Raw genomic sequence first — 27,653 nt, 5'->3', positions numbered from 1 at the left:
TTTCACTTTTTCAGAAGGGCCATAGTTTGTCCCAGCAAAAGTGCGTAGGGCTAAAAGACAAAAGCAAGACTACAGGACTCAAAATCCTTTAAGGTCTTCATTGCCAGAATCTATTAGTGATGGAGTCAATTCAGGATTTGTGTTCTGATGACTGCGAGAGTGGTCAGTAAACAATGAACGTAGTTATCAAATGTCTGATTCAAGCACTCTGTTTTGTTTTTTTTTTAATGTTGCAATTATTTTAAGGATTTCAGTAACTAGTACTGTTAAGTTTTGAAAAAATAATATAAAAATCAACCCTTTGATTTTGTATTACTGATTAATTCTACATTCTGTCATTTCAGTCTACTCCTTTACATTTAGCAGCTGGGTATAACCGTGTAAAAATAGTACAGCTCTTATTGCAACATGGGGCTGACGTACATGCTAAGGATAAAGGGTAGGTTCCTTTTTCATTTGTTCAGAATTAACAGAATTTGTTTAAAATTGAGAAGTAAAGAAGAGTAATACTATTTTAGCCATGAAGATTTTGTGACTTGAGACCAATATGTCATTTTTAACCTTTCTGTTATGACAAAAATGCAAAGTGTACAGGCTTGAGACTTGTGAATTGATAGAATCCAAATTGAGCTAACTATAGAACATGCTGCCTTTTAGGTATCACTAGGAAATTCTTATGTCTTGTTTAATAAAATGCATTCATACAGCACTGTGAATGAAGTAATCAAATATTTCGATGGTTGAATCAATCTTCGTTTTCTTCTTTTAAGTTTCTGCACTTCTTTTTTTGCAAAAGAATATGATAAAAATTGATCTGTTTCACAGAGCTTTTATTTTGGGCTACATTTTCAAGCATTTGGTTGCTATGTCAGGAAATGTAGTGAAATACAGGCATGCTAAGTTTAGTTACATAAAATGTAATGGAAAACCTATTTTTAAAATGTGTACTTGTGTACATTAAAGATTATGGAAAGCAAACTCTTATTCCTTTTTTTTTGCTAGGATCACTTCACTGCTACATAAATAGCTGCCTGATCAGACAGCTTTAATTGTCCCCTTGGGGTTGTAATTCAGTTCTGTAATTTCTCCCGTACTAGCAATTTCACTTTGGGCAATTTCTCAGTTGCTCCTAAGACCATGGAGTTTGAGAGCTTATGAAGCTGGCTCTGAAACCTCTGTGGTTCTGCTGTTGTTGTAAATATTGTTCCTTAAACATTAGCCAGTAATACTTGGCTAGTCTCTAAGGGAGAAGATAATCTTACAGCAAAGTTCCTGTGAAAAAGGAAATAATTACTGGCACTCCTGAAAATCCACTGCAGATAGTTCTTCTTGCTTAGGGTTCTGAGTCTGAGCAGAATGACTTCATTTGCAGTAAGACATCGCTCATCTTCTGATTATTTTAAACATTTATTGTTCTGAAAAATGCTGAAGTTATTTTCTGGGTTCTTCTCTAGCTTCTTATTTCCCCTCAACTTCCTTTGAACATCTCTGATGATATTTTTATAAAGTGATCAAGGTGCAGCACAGTACCATTTGCAATGTTACAGATGCATTTGAAATTGAAATACACGTACTAAGATAATCATCCTGCCCCTTTCTCTCCTATATAGAGATTTGGTGCCACTTCACAATGCCTGTTCCTATGGTCATTATGAAGTAACAGAGCTTCTAGTAAAGGTTAGTCTTTGAAGAGATAAAATTGCACATTATTAAATAAGAACAGTTTATAGTAGACTACTGCAAGTTGCATATATTTTATATTTTGTACTTAGAGTTACAAAACTTAAAGAATGGTAGGCTGCTTTTGCTTGACATGTTAGTGTTTGCTAAGCTGTAGCTACAGAATCTTCTGCTTGCAAGAAAGCTTTTCTCCTTATAAATGTACTTTCTATTTTTAACTCTCTCTGCTCCAGAGCTTAATGCTTTTGTGCCACCAAGTAAAAAATTCTTATACCAACCTTTCCACCCTCACTCAAAAAAAAAAAAGTAAAAAACATAAAACAAACAAACAAAAAAACCAAAACCAAACCAATGTTGACAATAGAAAAGTATTTCAGAAGACAGAGGTTTTTGAAAATACTGGTAAAGATCATAAATGTTTTAAAATTAAGGAGTAATCAGCTTCTTAAGAGAATGAACTTTACAAAACTAATTCTGGCCCTAAATTGTAGCTTTCACACAAAAGAAGGAGAAATGTGTAAGTTTTCCTAATATAAGTGAACCCTTGGAACTGAAGTGGCTTAGCTGGCTTATGTTAATCTTGAAGATAAAGTACGATGTGCATTAAACTACTGACTCAAAAGATGTGGCCTGCAAAGTCTATGAGTGGTGTCCACCAAAGGACCTTGTGCCCATTCTCTGCTGCTACGATAAGTCATGATCATTATAACGGCTGGGGTGTTCTGTTAGATAACTGCGTGTTTGAATGCTCAGGGAATAGCTGTTGTTGTCCTGTTACGTATGTCTCAGTCCCCACTAATTCTGAGTGTCTTTCTATTGGTTTAGGAAAAAAATATGTAAAAAAACCAAAAAACCTCAAAAAAACTAATGATTTTTTTTTTTTTTTTTTAATTCAGAGGGCAATTGTAAAGTGAATCTTTACAGTTGTAGTACTGGACAAAGAAACCCTTTTGCCTAAACACTGCTGTGTGTCTTAACTGTCAAGTTAGAGTTGTATTCTCTCTTGGATTTCAGCTACAGTGACTCTTGCATTATTTTTTGCAAAGCACTAAGGTTTTAACTGGAGCAATGGGAAAGAGCATGTTCTGTCAGACTATTGAAGTCAACTTTGAGTAGCTATCACCTTCTAGATACCTTAGCATTCGTATCCTGGGGAGTATTCAAGAACATGAATGTATCTTAGTGCAACTTAGACTTTTTCTAGAGCTTGTTCAAAGGTGGTTTAGAGTATATGAATTAGGCTCTTCAATTAACAGACCTGTAGCAGAGCAACTCTTTGAAATTCTGGAGAAAGCCTGAAGAGACTACCCTGCCTTTGAATTCTTTGAATGTACATGTGAGACACTAGAAGATTAGCAACTGCAATGTGCTGAAATGTATTTTATTGGAAATTAGTGTCTGGAGAATGTCTTGGATACAGTTTGCATAGAAGCATTGATTTTTATTATAACAATCTACTGCATTGAAATTAATGACAGAAGTCTTTCTAGTTATATGGTTTTGATATTGCATCTTTTTTGCCCCTTTCAAGCACGGAGCATGTGTGAATGCAATGGATCTGTGGCAATTCACCCCTCTGCATGAAGCAGCTTCTAAGAACAGGGTGGAAGTATGTTCTCTTTTGTTAAGTTACGGTGCTGACCCAACACTGTTGAACTGTCACAACAAAAGCACCATTGATTTGGCTCCAACACCCCAATTAAAAGAACGATTAGCATGTGAGTATAAAGTGAGATCAGTTATTGACTGTAGTGTGTACTTAGGTTCCCTAGACAAGTGATCTGCCAGAAATTAGATTTGGAAAATGCTTACACTTTCCAAGCAGTTGTGCAATGTTGGACAGTACATTAAATTTTTTATAATTTGGGATTGCTACGTTTTTCTGAATGTAGGCATTTAAAATAATTTTATGGTCAGTTTTATAGTCGTGTAGTTATGATGGGGTTTGTAACTTTTTTTCCCTGAATGACACTTTCATTTTCCATACTTGGTCCTTTCATTGCATCAAGACTGTTGAAATATTCAGTTTTATTCCACTGTTCTGTTTGAAGAAAAGAAAAAGCATAACTCTTTAGAATGCTCAGTATGTTTGAATATGCCACAATTGCTGGAAGTTCAGAGAAACTGATAAAAGACATTGCCTGTTGTCCAGCAGACTTAAGGAGTTGGAAGGAATGCCCTCAAATCCTGTCCTTGAGTGGCCAAACGATAACTTCTGGGATATGTACAGAAATTATCAGTAAATACTACATTAGACTTCATGCTAGCATCTAGAAATGGTTTGTCAAAGGCAGGTCAGGAGTAGAGTTGTATATGCTAGAATTGGTACATACGTGAAGAGTAGAAACTAGAACAGTGGCAAGTAAAATAGTTCTTGTTCAGCCAGCGTGGATGTCTCTGGCTTTAGTTTAGAAACAAAGCACATTCATTTAGTGTTTTAACTTCGCTAACAAGTTGTGTCAAGTGATGTAAAAGGTTAAGTCTGAGTTGGAAATGTCTGCAGTGTGGTTGGCTTAATAAAATGAATATTTTTATCTAAGTGAAAGAAACATTCTTCTTGATGCTTCTCAAGTTGAGGAGTATAACCTGCTGGTATGTATCTATTTCTTTTTAAAGATGAATTCAAAGGTCACTCACTGCTACAGGCTGCAAGAGAATCAGATGTAGCTCGTATAAAGAAACATCTTTCTTTGGAGACAGTGAACTTCAAACATCCTCAAACACATGAGACGGCATTGGTAATGTTTCAGGATTTATTAATTATTTTGCATATATTGTGGCTGAACTAAACTTACTCGGTAGTAGTTCAGAACTGAAAATTTCAGTGTCAAACAGTGTAATTCAAGCCAACCTGGAATATCCAGTGTCTAGTTAAGCAATATTAATATTTTGTTGTTAAGGTTAATGTTAAGACTAAATTGCCTGTTTAATTTGTTGAAATGACTGTTTTTCTGTAGTCTAGTTTTAAACAACAGCAAGCTACATATGTGAGCTTTGTAAAGCATGAAGGGTTCTAGCAGTTATTGGAGAGGGAGCTCTGGAAAATAAAAGGGTAAATACAAAAGCCTGTGTGGAATCTCCCAAATTAATAAGCTTCTGTATATTTTGTTTTGTTGGGGTTTTTTGCTGTTGACTATGTGTATAACCAGCTCTTAACTGTCAGCTGATCAGCAAGCAGTAAAACCTGTATATTGCTAGCTAGCTGTAATGCTATACTTCTTAATGTTCTCAGCACTGTGCTGCTGCATCTCCATATCCCAAGAGGAAACAAGTATGTGAATTGCTTCTGAGGAAAGGAGCTAACATCAATGAAAAAACAAAAGAGTGAGTGTTTACAAATGATTACTCTAAGTTCCTTGTTTAGAAGATTTTGCGAAATACATGTTGAGTTATTCTTTTTCCTTTTTTTTTTTTTTTTTGAAAAAGCTTCTTGACTCCTTTGCATGTGGCATCAGAAAAGGCTCATAATGATGTTGTTGAAGTAGTTGTGAAACATGAAGCTAAGGTATGAGTTACTATTCATACTTCTTTTTTTTTTTTTTTTTTTTTTTGAGGTCTGCGTACTACGTAGGTTTTCATACCATGAGAATGGTACCCTTTACTTTGGAACCCTATATATAGAGGCATCTTGTTGGTTTGGTCTTATTTTATAGTGTGGATGTAATCCTTACTGTTAACTGAAAGTTTGTAGAGTGTCTGATTCAGTGTTTATTCAGTGATTCAGTAATAGTGAAATGCTTAAGGAAAAAAAATGTAGGGGATACATATGAACAACAAGAAGCTAGACAAACATGTGTAACAGGTAGACTTTATGTGATGTTGTGTGCAGTAAAAATTACAATGAAGGCAAATGTTAAATCATAACACAGTGTTTAGTTCAAATTTCCACAAAAAGAAAAAATGGAAAGGAGGCATTATCTAATGCTTGAGTCCTCCAGAACTGGAACTGATTCTGTCACAGGAATTTGATTACAGCCTGACTGCAGTGAAGTTTCTAAGATCAAACCAGAGAAACAGTAGGGAATACAAGTAACCTTTGGGTAGGGAGTTTTAAACTGTTAAGTACACCTTGACTGAAACACATAGAAAGTTCTCAGTCTGAAAAAACACAATAAGCCAATGCATGTAAAAGCTGTTCTACAGTGTTGGCACTGAGGGTTTGTGCTGCCATGAGTAGAATAATGGCAGTAAAATAATAACTTCTGTATGCAGTTAAATTCTGTAACTGTTTCTGCTGGATTATCCCCATGCCTCTAAAGGGGGGCTATTCTTCCTCAGTAAATGTAGTTAAAATTTTATGAACTGCTTTTTTTTAAAATTTTATTTCTTGAAATGTCATGCCCTTCGGAAATGTGCTTCATATGTTATTTTAATTAAAATCAGAAGAATACTTCTGAAATGCTCCCAGTCAGCAATGCAAATACCTTTAAGTTTCAATGGTGATATTTCTTGTGTTATTTTTAGGTTAATGCATTAGATAACCTTGGCCAGACCTCTCTTCATAGAGCAGCACATTGTGGTCATCTTCAGACATGCAAGTTGCTGTTGAGTTCTGGATGTGATCCTTCCATTGTGTCTCTGCAGGGCTTTACAGCCTTGCAAATGGGGACTGAAAGTGTGCAACAGCTACTACAAGGTATAACTGATTTAGTCAGGGTCTACTTCTGAAGTAATGTGGTGCTTTGTTTTACTTGCCATTTCAAGTGCTGTCAAGAAATAATAGTGAATAAAAGTCAAAAAAAGGACTTTCTACAAAAGACAGTACTGGTTTGTGCAGTTCTTATTCAATAACCAAGTTCATAGGGAGACTGCCTACTCTAGGTGTAGTTGAAATATCACATACTCTCTAGGATTCAGTTCCACAAATTGTTAGAGGTGCACAGACTGATTGCATGGTTTCCTAGCCACCTGGAATAATTATAGAAAAATCCGGGCATAGGGAGGGGGGAATCTTTAATGTAGAAAATTAGTTTCAGAAGCAAAAAATGGCTGCTTTGTATTTGTGAGCATGTGAGGGGTACATGGATTTTCAAGAGTATATGTTATACACATAGGTAAGCTTCTTGATGCAGTCTAATTTTGAAACTGAAATAAGAATGTTTGGTTCCACAGGACTTCAAAATGAATAGGAAGCATGTTGCTAAAGGCAACTTGCGAAGCAGTGTTAGAGATAATATCTGCAGTTGTAAATAGTAAGAAAAGACAAAACTTGTCTGTAATTGGTTAACTTTTTTTAAAAAGGGAAATAGTTGGAATACTCAAATGATTTCCTGTCTTAACAAATTCCTTCAACTGCATACACTTCCCTTTCTTGCAATCTCATTTATTTTGCAGAAGGTATCCCATTAGGTAATTCTGATGCAGATCGACAGTTGCTGGAGGCTGCAAAGGCTGGAGATGTGGATACTGTAAAAGTAAGGACACTTTGCTGTCTTGCAATCTCATTTATTTTGCAGAAGGTATCCCATTAGGTAATTCTGATGCAGATCAACAGTTGCTGGAGGCTGTAAAAGTAAGCTTAAACCTGTCCTAAGAGCAAGAGAGAGTTATATCCCAAACTATAATTTCATGAGCCCTTCATTGACTGCTTTAGAGTTGTGATCCCTGTTCTAAAACCTTTGTATTGCACAAATATTACAGATGACAAAATGTAATATTCGCCACCTCCAAAAGTTTGTCTGTATAGAAATTATATGAATTTGGGAGGAGGCAATTTTTTTTTTTCTTTGCACACAATCTATGAATAGTAATCATTTTAGGCAAAAAAAAAAAAGAAATAAACCTCTCAATGCAAACAATTTTTAAGAATTAAGTGTGTAACATGACTAAATTAAAATGTGACACTATATATAGTGATGTATGTTTTGTTTTGGTAATTTCACAGAAACTATGTACAGTTCAAAGTGTGAACTGCAGAGATATTGAAGGACGTCAGTCTACACCACTTCATTTTGCAGCTGGGTATAATAGAGTATCCGTTGTTGAATATCTTCTTCAGCATGGAGCTGACGTGCATGCGAAAGATAAGGGGTAAATACTCAAATGTGTATTTTCTTGCAACTGTAATTGCTGATAACTTTCAACTCTTGAATACTGCTAGCTGGTAAACATCCCATCTTTCAACTTTTTTATTTTCATGTGAAGTTCTGTTCAGAGTATCCGTGAAAGCGTTTGTCAGTACTTGAGACTAGAGTGTTAAGAATTTCTCTAGCCCTGTGTTTTTATATCTCTTCAGTGCCACTGCTGGTTGCTTTTTTACTGCTTTGGCAGTAGATATTCCTACTGTATTAGACTATTGTGAAAAATTAAAAAAAAAAGAAATTGTTATGGTTTGATTGTTGAAGGTGCCTTGTATTTTAAGTTTGTATCACTTTGTGGAAAAAAGACCCAATTTTAAAGATAATTTCTCCCTTTTTTTAATTGTTTCCAGAGGACTTGTCCCTTTACATAATGCTTGCTCATATGGTCACTATGAAGTTGCAGAATTGTTGGTTAAACATGGTGCAGTTGTCAATGTAGCTGATTTGTGGAAATTCACTCCCTTGCATGAAGCTGCGGCAAAAGGAAAATATGAGATTTGCAAACTCCTGTTACAGGTATTACATATGTTGGAGAGAGGTTACTTTTCTTTCTTGTTCAATCTGAAATGTGATTGGACTGCTTGAGAAATTTATTTGTATTTTGTGGTTTCTAAGTTGAGCTGAATGTATGTTTTCAGTAAAAGGGATACTATTGGCAACTACATTGTCCTTTTCCGTACAGTAAATGAAAGGCTCTATGGAGGATCTGAATATGTGTTAGAATATTTGGTCAATGAGGCATAGGATACCTAAGATGCAACATGTTTATTCTACTTATATACTTACCACCTGCTTTTGATGTGCATAGCATGGAGCTGACCCTACAAAGAAAAACAGAGATGGAAATACTCCACTAGACCTTGTTAAAGATGGTGATACTGATATTCAAGACCTACTTAGAGGAGATGCAGCTCTACTAGATGCTGCCAAGAAAGGTTGCTTGGCCAGAGTAAAAAAGCTGTGTTCACCTGACAATGTCAACTGTCGGGACACACAAGGACGGCATTCAACACCACTACATTTAGCAGGTCAGTGTTTTAATTAAGTGGTTTGATCGGAATTACTAGTTACTGTGTCTGAACTTTGTGTCTAAGTAAGTTTGAAGTGTAGACTCAAGCTAGAGGATTCTTTATTTTCTCTTTAAGAGTTAATCTTATATTGCTTTTCTAACCTACTTAATGACTTCAATTTCCTATTATCTCTAGCCAAAAGAGGACCTTTTATTGTTAACTAGCAGAGGTTTTAAACCCAAATACTCTTAAATAGGGTGAAACTGTCATTACTAATAGATAGTAAATACACTGTCTTCACTGCTGTTGACATCTTAACTTTCAAGTAATTTAAGTGAACTGCTACTTTTCTATAGCCTGTTGAGGATGTTTTTTTAATATGTTCTATTTATTCCGGCTTTTGCAATCTTCCAGCTGGTTACAACAATTTGGAGGTTGCAGAATACCTGTTACAGCATGGAGCAGATGTGAATGCACAGGATAAAGGAGGTTTGATTCCTCTGCATAATGCTGCATCTTATGGGGTAAATATTTCAAACTTTCTGAGGCTTTATTTATTTTTAAATAAATAACTGAGGTGATACATGTCAGTGACAGCATTGTGAGCCAATACTTTCTAGAAAGCTTTTGCCATTGAGCTGTAATGTAATCCTACTTGTAAAACACATAAAAAAATTTGATCATAGGCAGCTGATAGTAACGGTGAAGACTCTTCTGAATTTGTAAAATTACGGTTGGAGTTTACGGAATTAAGTTATCTGGACATGAACACTTAGAAAGCCAGCAGCCTGGAAGGTGTTCCATAAAATGCGTTTTCTTACCTGTGGTAGTCAAATTTTATCAGCAAGATCTCATTTTTCACTTAACTTGGCTGGTGTTGAGACACTAACTGGTTTTGTGTACTTCCTGGATCTTTGTGTTCAGATAAGTTTTTATTCAAAACAGTTGGGAGTACTTTCCAAACTAGAAGTTCAAATTCATGCTTTTTTCCTTCAGATTCCCCTGGATTTGGGATTCTGTTGTAGTCTGTCCTTTTTTCACAAGAGAAGAAATCTTAACTTTTTGCTGGTATGTTTCTGGTGAGGAAGAAAATACCTTGTTTAATACGTTTTTTTAATCATAATGAGAAAGTAAATGTATTTTTAAAAAATTCAGAATGAGGATTACAGAGAAGTATCAGTAATAGTTCTGAGTTACTTTAATACACTGTGGTACCTTGGAATTTAACAGATGTTCTTATTTTCCAGCACGTTGATGTAGCAGCTTTACTTATAAAGTATAATGCATGTGTGAATGCCACGGACAAATGGGCTTTCACACCTCTGCATGAAGCAGCCCAAAAAGGAAGGACACAGCTTTGTGCCTTGTTATTGGCACATGGGGCTGATCCTACTCTGAAAAATCAAGAAGGACAAACGCCATTGGACCTGGTCACTGTAAGTGATGGGGCTCTTCTTGGGAAATCTGTACTTGTCTGCCATTTGGGGCAGCTCATATAAAAACTGTCCTTAAAAAGTGTAATACATCAACTTCCGTAAAGTTTTAAATACTGCGGTTTCTCTGGTGTGTTATGTGTACCTGGTAAGGAAAGTCAGTAGAGCCTTTATAAACCTGCCTGAAATATTTTCTTGCACTAGACTTCATATTTCAAGATGGGGCGGAGGGACGACACAAACAGACAAAACCCACACACCCACAAAAGGAATTCATGCTTGCTTATAATTTGATGCTTTTAATTATGTGTTTATATTTTGACTACAACAAAAGTTGTGGCAATACATTGTAAGCAAACTTTGTAGCAACAAAACTTTAAGGAGCTATCTGCTGTTAAGTTTTTGAATTATTTTTTTCCTAAGTATTACAGTACAATTCCAAGCCGCACTCAGAGTAACTGTTCTGTTTTGTAAATTCTGGTTGCCATTAGAAGCTCTTGCTTGGTTTTCCTAGCAAATGAATTCTGTTTAAATATCCCTAAAGGTTATTAGAAATATTGAAGTCTCTACTTTCTATCTTATTACAGTTTTTACTTATAAACATTTTACAGTTTCGTGTATGCTGTTGGCACAAAAGGCCTTTTGTAAAGAAGTCTGGAATAACGATAATGCATTCTAGAAAAAAACACTATATGAAAGTGTTCCTCTGTTTTAACAAGTGCTTTCTGTTATTTAGGCAGATGATGTCAGTGCATTATTGACAGCGGCAATGCCTCCTTCTGCCTTACCGACTTGCTACAAACCTCAGGTTATAAGTGTGTCTCAGACTACAGGTTCTGCAGCTGATTCCCTGTCTTCTGTTCCATCCAGTCCATCCAGTCTGTCTGCTGCAAGTAGTCTCGACAACTTGTCTGGTAGTTTTTCTGAACTTCCTTCTGTTGTTGCTACAAACAGCACAGAAGGAGGTACTGTTCTGGAGAAGAAAGAAGGTGAGGCTTTCTCAGGAATGAATAATGTTTTCTACTGTATGATAAAAAGAATACACAAGTTCCAACACATGCAGATAGTATCCATATTCCTTGTGATGTCTCATTAACAATGAATGAAAGTCTTGTATATGATTTCGGTACATTCCTATTACAGAATCTTGAAACATTCTCTTTTTTTTTTTTTTTCTGTACAAAACCAAAATATGTTTTAAAAAAGACATCAAATGAAACTTGGCTCCATACCAACCAGTATTTTACTACAAACTTTATCTAGTTTCCAGGAGCCTGTTCTTGGATCAGGTATCTTGAAAAGCTTACTTCTGTAATGTTTTATGTCTCAAAATATTTGCTGTTTGCATGTGCATTTCTGCACATTAGTTGCTTACTTTATGGAAGCACAAAGACTGCTGTTGGGCTGGGGGTAGAAATCTTTGAGTGTTAGGGTAGATTAGGTTATTATAGGTTGGCACTGGTTAGTTAGGTACCATCTGCAAAAGACCAGGAATTTTGTATGTCTCATTGCCACAGACAGTGAGGTGCATGTTCTTTATTTTACAATAGGTGTATGAACGTTCATTGTGAGTTTTTCTTCTTACGCAGTTTCAGGTGTGGATTTTAGCATAAATCAGTTTGTGCGGAACCTTGGCCTTGAACATCTAATTGACATATTTGAGAGAGAGCAGGTGCGTAGCTATGTTTATTTCCAAATACTCAGCTAGAAAGCAATGGAATAAATACTGACTGTTTAAAATAAAATCATGAGGCAGATTTAAAATGAATGAGTGTCAAAATGAGTGGAATGAAGGAAACAATAAGTGGAGTTTTTAAATTGATATCCAGTATAAATACAGATTAAAATACCTGTACATGTAAAAAACCTGGGAGCAATAATCTCTATATCAGTTTTAGAGTGTAGGCAAGTTTCCTTTCAGTGGTATAAATGGTGGAGTAAATAAATAGTGTTGCTTAGTCATTTCTGGGTTTGTTTCTGTTGGCTTGAATGCATCTAAAAATTGTATTTCTCAATCAGAAACGTGATCCTTGCAAACAGTATGAATTACATAAATGTAGCGTGCAGCATATTTATTTAAAGAAAAGTTTGGAGAAAACAGTGAGTAAAAGCAAAGTTTCCAATGTTTTTGTTCTTTTCACACTTGCTTGTTGTCTCAACTGCAGTGAAGTATTTTCACTGTCATTCACAACCGTTCTAGTCTGTTTATTGTGTTGCACAAAAAAAAGGTGTTGCTTTCATTATAGATAACACTGGATGTATTGGTTGAAATGGGACACAAAGAATTGAAGGAAATTGGAATTAATGCTTATGGCCATAGGCATAAAATCATTAAAGGAGTTGAAAGACTCATTTCTGGACAGCAAGGTATGTAGATGTTTCAAATTGCTGTGTAACACCTTAAAGCCTTTAAAGAATCCATTTCTGTAAATGCTGTAGGTTAAATGGCACTTCAGATGATGTCTCCTGACTTGAAACATGAGTGCTTTTACTTGTGCTGTAAATGTTGCCTTTTAGTTCTCTCTTACCCACCCACCCTGGCTTTGTGATCATTTATCTTTATCAGAGCAGTCTGGCTGCATACAAGACAAACCTCTTTTCTTCGTTGTCTGACTGAAACATCACTTACTATTGTTTTGTTGTGTTGCATAGAAATTGAATAAATTAGTTAGAATTCAGAGGATATTTTTCCCCTCTTGAGGCACCATTTGTGAATTCTCATTCTAAAATCTGCACACCATAGTAATGAGTCACTGTCCCAAGCTCAAAATTACTTTTTCCTCCTTAAAACAGTATTAACTTGAGTTAATCCTTTTCCTAGTAATGAATTATTTAAGCAAATCTTCATAATTTTGTCTTAATTGTCAGATGATTTTTGACAGATTCGTTGGTATTTTTGATTAAAGTTACTTTCAAGGTGTCATTTCGTTGTCTGAGTTCTAATTTTACCCAACTGATAATCATGTGCTGGTTTTGCCTTCCAAGTAGACATGATGCATTTTTGAGCATGTGTATGTTTGTACATATTTTAGTATGTTTGAATATAGACAGTGTCAAACTTCTGAATTTTTTGCTACTCCCACCCCCATTCTTTCTAGACTCTTGCTGTCTAGCTGTAAGAGGCCTGGCATTTTCATTTGTAACTTTAACCGCAGGCATAAATGCTTAAACTGAGTATTTCAACAGCCCTTGATTTTTTTTCTAAGGTGTGTTTCTGGGGTGGGGAGGATTGTTGCCGTTAGGTTGTTCTGTCAGTTTTCTGTGTGTTGCCCTTGGGCTCTTGCACTCAAGTATGTTTTCATTAATATTTTGGCATCTCTTCCTGAACACAGTTACTGCTGTTATTTCAAGGTTAGTAGGGCTTTTCTGAAAGAGCATTTTTTTTGGTTCTTTCTTGCCAGTTTTTTGTTCCTGAACACATTATTCCAGTTCCATGCTGCTAACATGAGGCTTCTGACTCTGTATGAATCTGTAATTTCTGTTTTCCACACATTACTGCTTTCTAGAGAGATTAACTCTGGTCACCTGCTGGTCATCTGGGAAGGCCATGGGCAAAAGGACATGATACGCACTTTCTTTTTATGCAAAAATTACATTTCCATTACTTGCCAGTTGTGATTGAAGTCTATATGCAAATTGACAGTGGATTCCACATAAAATGTCTTTTTTGTTTGTTTGGGCATATTTGGAATGACAGAGAAATTTTGTTTAAGCATTTAATATCAGGCTTAGGCCTTTTATTTTCGCAGACTAACGTAGTTCTTTTGTCAGCTCTTTCTGCAAGATACATTGGAAAAAGTATTCCTACTGAATTAGCACTTCAAGTCAGTTCTCTTGTTCATGATGCCACTGCCATCAGTAGGTATGGATACAGGGACTGGTTGCTCACTATTTCACTGCCTAGAGTTGAAATGAACTCTTAAGTAAGCAACTGCTTCCATACAGTTTCCCTGTCATGTATATTAATATGCTGACGTAAGCATAGATAAATGGGTTAGTGTTTCTTACTGAAACAATGATTGATCTGTATCCACAGATCAATGAAAATGATTGCAGTTGATCTGCATCCAGACCCAGCTGCTGTGCTTCTCATTACATGTATAGTGTATGCATCTTCATGGTTAAAAACAGAGATGCTGAAAAAGTTTGATTGAAACTAATGAAATCATTTGAGTGATTACCCTTTGACATCCACAAAATGTACATGGCTGATGGAAAGCAATTAAAGTCATTGATAATCTCTGCCTTCCTTAGCAGCTAACCTCTTCATTTTGTAAACTGAGTTTTGGGAAAATGGTCTGTTTAAAAAGAAAGATTTCTTACTGGTATCATTCAAAATCAGCAGTCTTCAAGCAGTTTCTGAAACTGTTGTAATGTTTTGTTACATTCACAGGACTAAACCCATACCTGACTCTAAATACTTCTGGTAGTGGAACTATTCTCATAGATCTTTCCACTGAAGACAAGGAATTTCAGTCAGTAGAAGAGGAGGTATGCCTTTCTTTGTAGCCTTTCACTATTTTTGTTATTTGTATTCGAGTAGATAAAGAAGTATCGCTAGACGACTTAGCAATGCAATGAACATGCTAAGACTAAGAAAAATTTGCGTAAGGATACTTCAAATTTCCAGCTTTGACTGCACCACTTATAATCTGTGCTCCTGATGTCTGTAACTTTTTCTTACTTATTACTGCTTGTAGTGTTTTTAAAACCTGTATTATATAGAAAAGCTCTTTGATATAAAGTATAAATTCTTTGATATAAAGTATAAATCGCCTATCTCTTATACACAGTTTTAAGTCATTTCCTTCCAAAGTGTCATCATCACAAAGGACAAAATTCTGAAGAAACAATATTCTAAATAGAATAGTGGTGATCTTTTTCAGTTTGCAAACTAGACCATAGACTCTTCAAGATATGTTTTTTACACCTGTTCCTGTGCATCCACGAAATCTGGTATTACTTAATATAGAGACATTGCCAAAAAAGGTCTTGTGTGATTATTTTTCTAAGAAAAAAATCTGTCCTGTTAATTATTTGATTGGGTGAAGGATGTATGTTTTGAACATGCTCTGAAGCAAATTGATCCTCCTTAAAATTCTCAATCTTCAGATGCAGAGTACTGTCCGAGAGCATAGGGATGGAGGACATGCTGGCGGGGTCTTCAACAGATACAACATCTTAAAGGTAGCTGATACATCTTTATGGTCAATACTTAGACCCTTAGAGTTTTGGCTGAAAAAAAAATGCCCATAAAATGTTCTTAATTTTTTTGTTGAGTTCCATAATGTAGTAAGATGTGCTGTTCTGAGGCATGCACAGGAAAAATATCTTCCAGGCAAATTCAAAGAGTAAGATTATGTAGAAAAGCTGCTTATGAATTAACAGTCATTAAGAAATATTATCAGAAATTGACATAGAACGACCTCACAGAAAACTGCAGAATGTTTGAAAAAGAAGACAGAAGGTTTTATAGGAATCAGGAGGTTTCTGTGAGGGAATATCAGGGGGAAAAAAACCGCAAGAAGTGAAAGTAAAGCTCTTGAAGTATGGAAGTAAGGGTACCTATTTTGGCTTGATTTAACACCAGAGAAACTTAAAACACCAGGCAGCAGACAACCTTGCGTTAAATAATTTAGTGGAATTTTGGTTTATATTCTTTTTTCCCTAAGTAAATGGTAATTTTCATTAAAATGATAGATTTTGATTTGCAAGTACTACAAAGTTTTAATCTGAACTGACGTTATAGTTTCCCCAGTAAAACTGATATGCTGCATCTACATACGTAAGCCTTTGCCAGTATCCAGCATACCTCTGCTGCATAATTTACTTTCTTTTTGAAGCATTCTAGAAGTCTTCATAGAAGACACTTCTTTATTTACTAGATGATCTTTTTACTAATGGTTTGGCGTCAAGCTATGTTTGGAACAGTGCTCAAATTGTGACTAAGCCTGCTAAATTTAAATTAAGTATTGCTCAACAGATGGTTTAAATTAATTCTTAATTAAGCATATAATTAGGATTTCCTTAAATTATGCCACAACAATCAGCTTCTGCAATATAAATTAGAGAATTTATTTCATTGAGTTCTAAGGAAGATATTAAAGTGACAGTGTAAGTTTACTGTGGTATAGCTGCTATAGGTAAACTATCTGTCAAGTAAGGTAAATGGAAGCTTTCAGTTTCAGGATGAAACTTATATTTTGAATGTTTCAGATTCAGAAAGTGTGCAACAAAAAACTATGGGAAAGATACACTCACAGAAGGAAAGAGGTCTCTGAAGAGAATCATAACCATGCTAATGAAAGGATGCTCTTTCACGGTGAGACACTGAAATACACCTTATGAACTCATTTCACCATCAACACTTCATGAGAGGGTTTCTCCAGGCTCAAATTTTCTCAGTTGAAATAGGTTCTAGGTTTTGCATGAGTTTTATATGGTCAAGTGTGTATGTCCCAGTGGGAAAATAAAATGCATCATTCTGCATCATTCTGCTGAAATTTGCATCAACTTACCTCTTCCCGAAGGAGACTTCAAAGATCTAAGTGGAAACATAGTAGTTACTGAATGGAGAATCAGGAGTGTGCCTCCTCCTTAGCTGAGTTACTGATTCTGCTTTATCAGAATGACCGAAGTGATTAAGGGTCAAACTTTATTATGCTATGGGTTGTTTTGGGATAGGATTTTTTTGTTTTCTTGGTTTTATAACTTGATAAGTTCTTGGTCATCATTCCAGAAAGGTAATTAGCAAATTAATTAGCACATTAAAGCCAACTGAAAGCTCAGCTGTGCACAAATACATAGCAAGCTCACAGTACATCCTTACAAATGAAAGCTACATAGATTCCATCGTAATACATTAGCATTGGAAGCAGCAATAACACAATAATTAACTGCCCAAACTTGTAGATATCTAAATCCTGTCTCTTGACTGTGACCTGTACCCCTGTGAAAGGAAACCATCTGCTAATGGAATAAACTGGTTTTTAAAGGAATGTCTGCAATTAGTTGGATAACAATATTATCCCTGGAATAAAGCAGTTAATGTCTTTTGAGTGTTCTGCTTTTTTAAGACTTTAGGGTTTGTTGGTTGGTTGGGTTTTTTTGTTGTTGTTGTTTGTTGTTTTTTTTGGGTTTTTTTAAAGCATTAGCACATGTCTTTAATCACATACGTCAGCTGCAGAAGATAAAAAGCAGTTGTCATAAGTTTCTCTCATTCTCATCTGGAAGGTTCTTCTGCTTCATATATAGTTTTATCATCTTTAGGGTGGAGAATAAGGTTTTGGATTATTTTCTCTGTAATTCCCAACATAACTCTTAAAATTCCATGCTCTTTAGAACAGCTTTTCTCTAAAAGTGCTTGCATATTTATATATACTGTGATAAAAATACTTACTTAAAAAAAAAAGCACTTTTTATGAAAATGATAATCAGATGTCCTGAGATACAGAGACTACCATTTTGAACAGATTATTCATTAAGGCTAAATTTTATCACCACTGCAAGCAAATAAATAGTGCCTTACATTTATTTTTTTTTTGATACAATCTTCTTGGTGTAAGGAAGAAGGAAGGTTTTTGTAGCAGTATATTCAATGAATCTTGGCTAGGATGAAACTCTGTCAAAGTGAGTACAGATTCATAGAGCCTTCTCTTGCAGCAAGAGTTGTCTTGGATATTATCCTATGTAAATCTTTGTTAAAAATGTACACTTATCAGCTACTGTCCTTTGTATTTTGCAAATTGGCTGAGTAAATCTGAGGTCAGAACTTCTGGAGATTGATTTCCTTGTATGTATAGAAAAAAATATACAAAAAAATACAAATCTCTGTATACTATATTTTCAGTATCTTACTTCCTTTCTCTTAGGCTCCCCATTTGTGAATGCCATCATTCACAAAGGCTTTGATGAGAGACATGCCTACATAGGTGGCATGTTTGGAGCTGGGATTTATTTTGCTGAAAATTCTTCCAAAAGCAATCAATATGTGTATGGAATTGGAGGTGGCACTGGATGTCCAATTCACAAAGATAGATCTTGTTATGTTTGCCATAGGTAAGTCCTCAAGAATAATCTGATTTTGCTTTTGTATATTCTGCCATAGTCTATCAAGTCTGCAAGTCTCTGTCTGTCAAGAAAGATTTGCTTGGAAACCAAACCTTCTCAGCACTCCCTATATGCCAGGCCTAATACTTTCAGAAAACTTTGATATTTAAGTCTTAAAGAAACTTTAACCATCTTCAATGCATTTAACCTAACTTTTGCCCATAACTTACTGTTAAAATCAGACTTGGGTAGCCAGAGAGTGAAGAGGATCTGCTAGATGCTTGTGTGAAAGATGCAGCAATATGAGGGTTTAGTCCATTGCCTGTTACAGAGAAAGGAGAAATTCCATGATACTCAGATGCTGTATTTCTATGAGGAGGGTGTACTTTGTAACAGTCAGCCTCCACTTCACTGCTGCTTCATGCACTAAAATACAGATGTACTTGGCCTTGATGTTGCTTTGACTGTTGGATAACTGTTGGATACGAATCTAGTGTTAGAACAACAAGTGAATTAAGGGGGGAAAAGGGACACCCTCAGAAAACGAGGGAGCATAAATTCTGTTGTTCAAAACAGAACTTTGTGAATTACAAAGAGTGACTGAAGTGGTTTTAAAGTTCTACTCTTCTCCTCAAGTAAATGTTTCAAATTCTGAAGATAGTCTTTCTGGAGCTTCACAAACATTATATGTTCATAGTCCTTTTTCCCTTTTAACACAGGCAATTGCTGTTTTGTCGTGTAACACTGGGCAAGTCTTTCCTGCAGTTCAGTGCTATGAAAATGGCTCATTCTCCCCCAGGACATCACTCGGTTACTGGAAGACCCAGTGTAAATGGATTGGCATTGGCAGAATATGTCATTTACAGAGGGGAGCAGGTAAATAACATTTGATTTTTCAAATATTGTTTTTTAAGGCATGTAATGTGTTGGGGTTTAGTTTTTTGGGGTTTTGGTAGGTTTTGGTTTTTTCTTTCTTTTGAGGTGCTAGGACTTGCTTTTGTCTTAAAACAAACTCTAGCTGTGGTTGCAGGTAAAAGGGTTAGTTTCCTGAATGCTCCAGGCATTTTACCTTTGACATTTTGCCATATTTTCTGTGGCATAAATAACTTTTTCCCCCCTCTCTAGCAAACACTCTGAATTTTGAGTAAATGAAATTGTGATAAAGAATGTGTGTGTTGCCCTTTCAGGCTTATCCGGAATACTTGATCACATACCAGATTATGAAACCTGAAACCATCACTGAAGCTTAAGACAAATTACTTGTGGGAAACCATCAGACTTTGGATACAAAGATACCAATGGCGGCCATCCTGTTTATTATAAGTTGTTGAAAAACTCATCCACAGGTGGTGTGGTAGCAAATGTGAACAAAATACATCATTTTTGACTTGATAAAGCTTTAATAATGTACAGTATGTTTTCTAAAATTTCAGAAATGTCCTCTTTTTCAGCACTTTAACAGATACCATTCCAGGCATAAACTGGGGTTTGGCTGTACTAAATTATAAACAAAAGTTAACTTGAAACAATGGTTTTATACAATACTGCATTGAAATTTAGTAGAACTTGTAATGCTCTATACAGGAATGCATTTTACTAATATTGTGTTCTTTAAAACACTGCATTTACACTGAAAACGTTTTCATTTGTAAAACTGTAAATAAGAGCTTTTGTACTAGCCTGGTATTTATTTACATTGCTTTGTAATATAAGTGTTTTAGAACTGCAACCTTGTACAAAATGTTTTTTCCAGATATTGGTTTGTTCCTCTGTGTTTCCTCATGCACGATAAATTTGAAAAGCTGATTTTTTTTTCAGGGTTTATCACTTATTTCTGAGGGAGAAAGCAGATTATATTTGAAGATGTTTAGAAACATGCAACTTTAGATTGAATACACAAATTTTTTGTGATGTATTTTAGCTTATGAAAAACATATTCCTGAGAATGATGGTCTGTGAGAATAGAATGTTCCAGCTGAATACAAAAGTGTTTTTCCAGCTACTTCCTAGAGTTGCATATTTTATTTCTGTAAAATGTCTTCTGAAGTTTTTTATTTAACTATAGGTATAGTTAACCTGTATCCTCACTTCAAGGCTAGTAGACTTTGCAAGTTACAGTTTTAGTAAATTATTTTCCTTGAATATAGTTGGAAAATTAACCTCAAGGAGGTCTTTCTTGAGTTCCTCTTGCTTACATTTAAGCCAGGAAGTTAAATAGTTTATTCCTAATGTGAGGGCAGACAACTTGGCCTTTTTTGTATGCTTATTTTAGTAAATTAATCTACCTGTTGGTGCCCTCAGGATATGAGTATTGTGAGGTGGAAATGTTAAAAACCATCTTGTCATCTCCTGTGTTTCTTCCATGTTAACATTCAAGCTGTAGTTGAAGCAGGTGTGTAGAAGCATGTTTATCTGCAGTGCTTTTGGCTGAGTGGAACTGGTCAGGGTGCAAGGTTCTGCTCCATGTGCTCGGCCGGCTGGACGAGGAGTGTGTAATTGGGATGAGCAGCTCTTGCAGCAGTGTTTGGTTGGTTACCAGGGCCTTTGGTAGCCCTGGTAAGACTGCTTGGATGGAGAAAGAGTGCAAAAGGTACAGCCCCCTTCTCAAGACTAATTTGGGGTTACTGAATGCGCCGATTAATTTGGTCAGCCCTGTCATAGCTCTCTTGTGTATTCTGCTTCTCTTCCATCTGCAGTTTTTACCTACATATTTAAAAAATATGTAAATACAAATTATAGTACTTTTGGGGTTAAAGTGGTTAAAAGAATATTTTAGTTGTTTTATATTTCTACATACAAGACACTGTCCCAGAAGACAATTTGTTTGCAGGGCATGTTTATCATACCATGGTTTTAAATGTAGTAACTGGTCAAGATAATGAAATGGTCTTGCTGATGTGGTGGTTATGTGATTATGCTCTATGTAAAAATGTATTGAACCTTACCCAGTTAATGTGGGGAATCTGGATAATAAGAATAACTTGCAGAAAGTAATATTGGCTATGAATAAAAAAAGGCTTTGATTTTTAGGTACTTTCTCCCAGCATGTTGCCTGTTCCTTAGGTATAGTAATGCTGGAATTGGTGTTCATGCAAAATCTGTTAAGTATGTTTAAAACTTTTTTGTTATTGCTAAAATGCTTCATTCTCTATGAATGATGGCTTAACATCTTGTAAAATATTGTGGTATGATAGCATTTTAAGTGGTACCACAATGTTGGTTTTGTCTGTTTGGGGATTTTTTGAGCTGTTTTTTTGCATGACATACCTTGCACTCTGAAGATGGAAGCTGTAATGATTTGATAATACTATTGAGGTGAACCTTTAATCTCTTGTGCAATTAGTTCTGCTTTACTCACATTGAAGTGTCTTTACATGTTCTGTATGACATTCCATATCCATTTAACACTAAATAAATTTAATTCACTGGTTTTCTAGTAGTATGGGAGTAATTACAGATGTAGTATGTCAACCCATTGTTTTAAATGGAAGCATGCACAATACGATAACAAGCTACATCATTAGAGGCAAAATTAATTGCATTAACTAGAAAAGCTTTAAATGTGGATGAAAAACTGTACTGTCATTTGCTATGTGGCTAACTAACAGCTTTAGCTGTCAGTGAAAATGTTTTAATAATAAATCCAGAAATAAACTTTAATTTATGCATTTAAAACTCCATTATATGGTCCAAAACTTAAAAAGAAAGCTGCCTTACATTGATTTTGTAAAATGAAAAGTAGCCTGCAAAGTCTTACCTTACAGATAACTACATAGGTAGCAGTATGGTACATACATGAGCAACAACAAAAGTACTGCTTAGATCACATGTAGTGTAATGAGTATTTTATTTCAGTAGGACCACTTACATGGTAGGGGATTTCCTAACCAGACTTGCGTAGATGATTTAAATAGATGTGAGCACTAGAGGGCAGGAGAGCAAAAGTTTAGTAAGATCAAGGGTAATTAAAATCTTTACAGTATCTTGGGAATACAAGTTCTGATAAAATTGCTTCTGAAAATTCCACCTATGAAGGTTGTAAAAAAAATTAAAATTAGCTTTCTGTTCTGCATTAGGGTTTTTTAAAAAAACTAAGCAATTTATATGAAATCAAGTGCTGCTGGTAAGGAAATTGAAAATGTTAGGGGTTTTTCTTAAAAACTTTACTCCAAACTTAGACCTCAGTTCTTAGAAATTAAAAAATAATTAAGCTAAACTCTTCTGTCACACTGAGAAACTTAATATCCATACAATGCACATGCAAGAGTTTGTTGGCACTGGTATAGGATGGAAAGAACCGTGTGTCTTTTCTACCCTGAACTGGCTCATTAAACACGATGTTGTATGTCTATATGTGTGTGTGTGTGTATATGAGTACACAAACACACACTTGTTTACTCTCTCATTCCATTCATCAAGAAGCAGAGAAAAAGTTGAGAGTGACTTTTCCAGCAGCCCACCATTGTCAGTGAGGGAGCTGCAGCCCAGGAGCCCGTTCCCTTTCTTCTCATCTCCTGAACTTGATGTAGTAAAGCAGTTTTTCTCTTTTGCTGAAAACAACAGAATCCCATGGTTGGCTTGCCTTCTGCCTTCCAGTTGAGCAATGATAAAGGCTTGATTTGTACACAACTAATGCAACAATACAGCTGACTGCTTTCTTACCTTCAATGAACTGAAAAATCAGACTGACTGAGATCTGCCCCTCTCTGATTCTTGGAGCTGTGCTTTTCCTGCAAGCACTGAGGTTGCAGTAGGAGGTGGTGTCAGCGAGAGAAGTGCTGAAGTTGAAGGTGTAGAGGCAGGTGTGAGCCTCCCTTTGCTCGTCTCCAGCAAGTATAAGCAGTGGTACTCTGAGAGTATCAGGGGGTTTCTTCCCTCTGCTTGTGGCTCTCTAGATGAGGAACAGCTGCAGGCAGACAGAACAGAATGCAAGATGGAAAGAAAAAGCATGTAGATGGCTGGTTTGCAGCTAACATGTTCTACTCTAAAAGGGAGCAAGGTTGGTAACTGAGAGAAGACAGACTGGAGGGGAGAGATAAAAGAAAAATAATAACCTGTAAAGAAAGGCAAGTTCTACAAGCATAAAAAAGAATTATGTTAGGGATAGCTAATGTACTTACTAGGAATGGTCGAGATAATAGTGGTACATCAACTTCCCAATTCATGTTTGAGTTAAAACATCAAACGAGTGATGGACAGACATTACAGGGATTTCAGAATAGCTTTTCTTGAGAAAAACTTTCTTTAGGTGAAGAAAGTTGTAGCCAATTCAAAACATTAACATCAGACCTGGGAAATGATGTCTGGAAGAAAAAGAAATAGGGTAATAGGATTTTAAAATACGAAGACAAATGTCCTAAACAATAGTTCTTTAAAACACTAGTTTTGAAGCATTGATTATCAGACACAAGCTGAAAAAACACAGTAGGTAACATACCAGTAAACTAAAGTATGTCACATTAGATGATCTACCTGGATTCTGTCCTGGGGAGAAGGGCAGGTGAGGATGAGGCAGAATTTGATGCAGCAGGAAACTTCAAAGAAGGAAGTGGAGGTCAGAGCCATCTTTTCTTGCATAATCTTGAGAAAACTGCTAAATTTATCCGGCTGCAACTCAACTATGTTTCAGCTTGGATCTTAATGGGCAGCAAGAAAGGGGATTGGGGTGGTTTCTTACATGGTTGCAGCGTACAGAATGCCTTTGCACAATGCACGTTCAGGGACATAGCTAGGGGAGCACTTGCTAAAGCTTTTCAGTTGGGACCATTAAGAATTTTAAAAAGATCATAATAGTAATATTTGCAAACTTTACATGTAGAATGGTAAGGAAGCAAAAGAAAATGCACTGGTACCTAAGAGCATGATTGAGACTTTTTACAGTTGGGAAAGCAGCCTCGTGTCAGGTAATACACTGTTTACAGCTCTAGGTTGGTATGTGTGGGAAAGGGTTAATATTGAATGGTGAAGGTAATAGAAATAGCCTGAGAAACAGACTTGAAAGTAGTCACTTATTTTGGGACTACTGGCTTGTGGTTTCGTGTTGTCCAGCTGCTCTTCAAAAATGTAACGTGTTCCAGCAATATATTTGGAAGTGTATTTCACAACAAGAAATAGATTCAGTTTTGCGAGACAGCGGGCATCATAGATCAAAAGTGTAGAACTTGTTCCAAGCCTGATGCAGAAGTGGTTAAATAAATTAAGCAGGTAAATAAATTAATAGCATTGACATACAAATAGAGCTGAAATTACATGTACAAAAGAAAAAAAAATTTTGTTGCAAGAATTAGTAATAGCAAATCAATTAGTGTATATAAGATTTATGACAACTTAGGAGGATATTCTAGTAGTCTTTAATTATTGAAATAGTCAGTGGAAGCCGACAGTGGTTACATTAGGTATTGTTTTAATTAATGATAGCGTGAACTACCAAGTAGTCCAAAATATACATAAATCTGTGTATGATGACCAGTACCTGATACACAGTGGTTTCCTATATGGAATTCTATTTTTTCTATATTTCTATATTTCTATTTCTATTCTATATTTCCTATATGGTATTCTACTGAAGCATTGCAAACATGCAGTAGAATAAATTAGATTTGGGTTGGTATTAAAGGGCTTCATTTTTAATAATAGATACTCAGTACAGCACTTAAACTCTTTATTTAGGATTTAGGGTAAGAACTACTTCAGGGGAAGAGCCAACTTAGCAGTAGGTTACTAAAACCTAAGACTTATAAACAATCCAAACCCGATATAAATAAGGGCAGTTGCACAGACAGTATAGTCCCTGAAGCACATAGCATAGAAGGTTATTATATGCAAAGATTCTGAAATCAGTAATCAGACAAAGAAATAAAACTGACTTCAAAACACAGGGACTAATGCTAAAGCTTTATTTAAAATGTTACGAACATGAAAATGCACCAGAAGCTGCAAAAACATAGGTTTTAAGGAAATGTTCTGCTATTGGAACTAAAGCTCTAAGAATGGAGAATAGGTTAGTATATCACTAGTAAGATGTATTTATAAAGGTGTAGAACAGACATTGAATTAAAAAAATGGGGTTAAAAAATGGTGGGAAGAATTGACCATCTCAAGAATAGTGGCAGATACATTAACAGAGAAAATCTGGTGAGTGGTATACAAGAAAGTCTGAAATAGCCTACGCAAAATTAGAATGAAAGGCACTAAGTGTCCTGATAAGGAGACAGAAATAGAGAAAAGTGCTGCTCTTCACTGTGAAGAGGTCAGATAGTTTCATTTCAGAAGTTCAGCAAACTTCTAAAGTAAACTTTCTATCCAACATTCTATTTACATATGTCACATAAGCACTTTAAATATATTTAAAAGCCTCTGAGCATTTGTGTAATAAGACAACATGAGGTGGAGTGACAGAATTATGAGCTGGTGCTAGCACATTTCGAGGAATCCTCAATAGCACAGAGCATAGTAGTTGCAGGGAGGACTTCTAATGGAAATAGCCCATTAGAATTATGGATATTATTAGTTATGAGAGTTATGGATAGGGTTGGACAAAAAATATAGAAACCTGTTCTTTTATTTAATTGTGAATAAAACAAAATTCCAAGGCATTTCTGAAATGTCACCTGCAATTAAAAGTGAGCTTAATCAATTGTAATTTTAGAAACACCTAATAAAAGAACAGAGATTTGTAAAATACATTTAAGAAATAATAGTAATTTCAGACCTGGACCAATTAGAAAGAATATTTCACACTTACTGTAATCTCTATATAACCAGCTTTGTATTGATTTGTATATATACTTGTGCCACAAGTCTGCAAGAGAAACAGTCCAGCAGAAATACTGAAATGGCAATGATTTGCAAGAGATATGAAAATCGTGTACATGTGGCAACTTTTAATAGCCAAGGATTCATACAAAATGGTCCATAAAGAAATAGTTATGGATTTAGGTATGCCTCCTTCCTGACTCCTGAGACCTCCCTCCCCATTCCCAGAAAATGCCAGCTTTTCAGTAAAGGACTTTAACAAAATGTATGAGTTAGATATTTCATATAGCAAGTTATGGTTGTGTTTATTCTTTTGAAAAGAAGAGACAGTAATGATGCAATGTACAATTAATGGCTTAAATATTATTGTGTAATAGGGTGCATTGTTGTGTATTGCATGTGTTTTATTACAATATCAATAAATAACATATTTTCCTTAAAAAAAAAAAAAAAAAAAAAAAAAAAAACCCAACTTTTAAAAATAGTGCTTAATGTGTCTCCTTTATTGGACCAATTTTGCAGTACAGATTTTGGGGAGTCTGTGGTTCAGCATCTTTAACCTGTTTGAAATACTGTTAAAATAGTGGGTTGGGACTTGCTGACCTACTAGTTATAGCAAAATGAATTTTCTCATATCTGTAAGCAATGATGAAATCTCATGTATTTGCCTCAGGATTCTGTTGTTCTCAGGAAAATTAATCAGAATTATATTTATACATACCCTGATTTAGCAATACAGGTATTTTAAGATTATTAACCAGAAGAGCTGGCTTCTCAAACTCAGACACAATTCATTCTCCTCTGTTGTATCTGATTCTGGAGGTAAAACATAACCAAATTCCTAAGCAAATTCATGAAATATGTCCTTTAGTTTTAAACTTTGTTTATTCTGGTTTCTTCTTTTTCACAGCATTTTGTCTGTTCGATCAAATGGAATTCCAACTGCAGCTACGTAAAAGAAGCCTCACTTCACGATCACTAGTTCTCACTCTACACTGCAATCGCAATGGGCTTTGGCTTGTAATACTAATGGGAAGGGGCTGTACACATATTTTGTCTCTAAAATTTACTTCCTGAAGTAAGCTTTTGCTTGTTCACATCAGGAGGGGCTCACGGGTAGTTCAGGAAGGTTGGAGTGGCCAGATGATCTGACCCTCTTCCCTGAGTGATACCAAGAGTCCCTGTTGCATTCTCCACCACCACTGCTGTAGGTGACTGAGAAACCGCGCTGGCAGAGATGACACTGAACAAATAGCATCACAGCTTGCATTCACCTGAAAGACTCAGGCGCTCATCTGTGACCTGTGCACCTTCTACCCTGACAGCAGGGACTTGCTGGCATTGAGAACTTCAGCTTCTTGGTTCAGAATCTGCCTTTCTATAGACTGCATCCGATCTGAAGAAGCACTAGAAGTCTATTCTGTGTGGCTGGAGCTTAATGATCTAAAATATTTGATTTATGTGGATGCCATGTGACAGGAATACACAAACTAAATGAAGAGCAGTTTCCATGGGGATCTCTATACCTATAGATAGCAGACAGCCTGTATCATTTTTATTGCTGGAAAATCCTGTTTCTGTACAGATGTTTTTCTACAGCATTTGCTATAATTTTGCCTGATTTCCTTTTTCAGCCCAACTCCGTA

General features: G+C 35.7%; 2 protein-coding genes across 4 annotated transcripts in view; both read left to right on the top strand.

The window, feature by feature from the left end:
* Window positions 1-92, top strand: part of LOC308223209 (poly [ADP-ribose] polymerase tankyrase-2-like) — a gene marked incomplete at its 3' end in the record, with an annotated part of 7,622 nt that extends 7,530 nt beyond the window's left edge. Inside the window, exon 5 of the mRNA XM_080621962.1 lies at window positions 15-92. Coding sequence (XP_080478088.1) covers window positions 15-92 — 78 coding nt within the window. The remainder of the gene's footprint in view (window positions 1-14) is intronic.
* TNKS2 (tankyrase 2) lies at window positions 48-27,653 on the top strand. 3 transcript variants are annotated; one of them, XM_080620683.1, is made up of 24 exons: window positions 133-162; window positions 345-439; window positions 1,611-1,677; window positions 3,212-3,398; window positions 4,297-4,418; window positions 4,913-5,004; window positions 5,107-5,185; window positions 6,145-6,316; window positions 7,015-7,094; window positions 7,565-7,710; window positions 8,111-8,276; window positions 8,569-8,788; window positions 9,185-9,294; window positions 9,767-9,838; window positions 10,018-10,206; window positions 10,940-11,192; window positions 11,793-11,875; window positions 12,450-12,570; window positions 14,597-14,694; window positions 15,316-15,390; window positions 16,420-16,525; window positions 18,075-18,261; window positions 18,972-19,128; window positions 19,440-27,653. In XM_080620683.1, the coding sequence occupies exons 1-24, from the start codon at window positions 148-150 to the stop codon at window positions 19,500-19,502; spliced, it is 2,955 nt and encodes a 984-aa protein (XP_080476809.1). In that variant the 5' UTR covers window positions 133-147; the 3' UTR covers window positions 19,503-27,653. The 3 variants fall into 3 exon arrangements, with proteins under 3 accessions (XP_080476811.1, XP_080476809.1, XP_080476810.1); XM_080620685.1 differs by lacking the exon at window positions 15,316-15,390 and having other exon boundaries at window positions 48-162; XM_080620684.1 differs by lacking the exon at window positions 9,767-9,838.

This window comes from Psittacula echo (genome assembly GCF_963264785.1).
Source record: "Psittacula echo genome assembly, chromosome: 6".
NCBI classification, from domain to species: domain Eukaryota; kingdom Metazoa; phylum Chordata; class Aves; order Psittaciformes; family Psittacidae; genus Psittacula; species Psittacula echo.
Note: the sequence above shows the minus strand (reverse complement) of the source record. Positions and strands in the feature narration are given on the sequence as shown.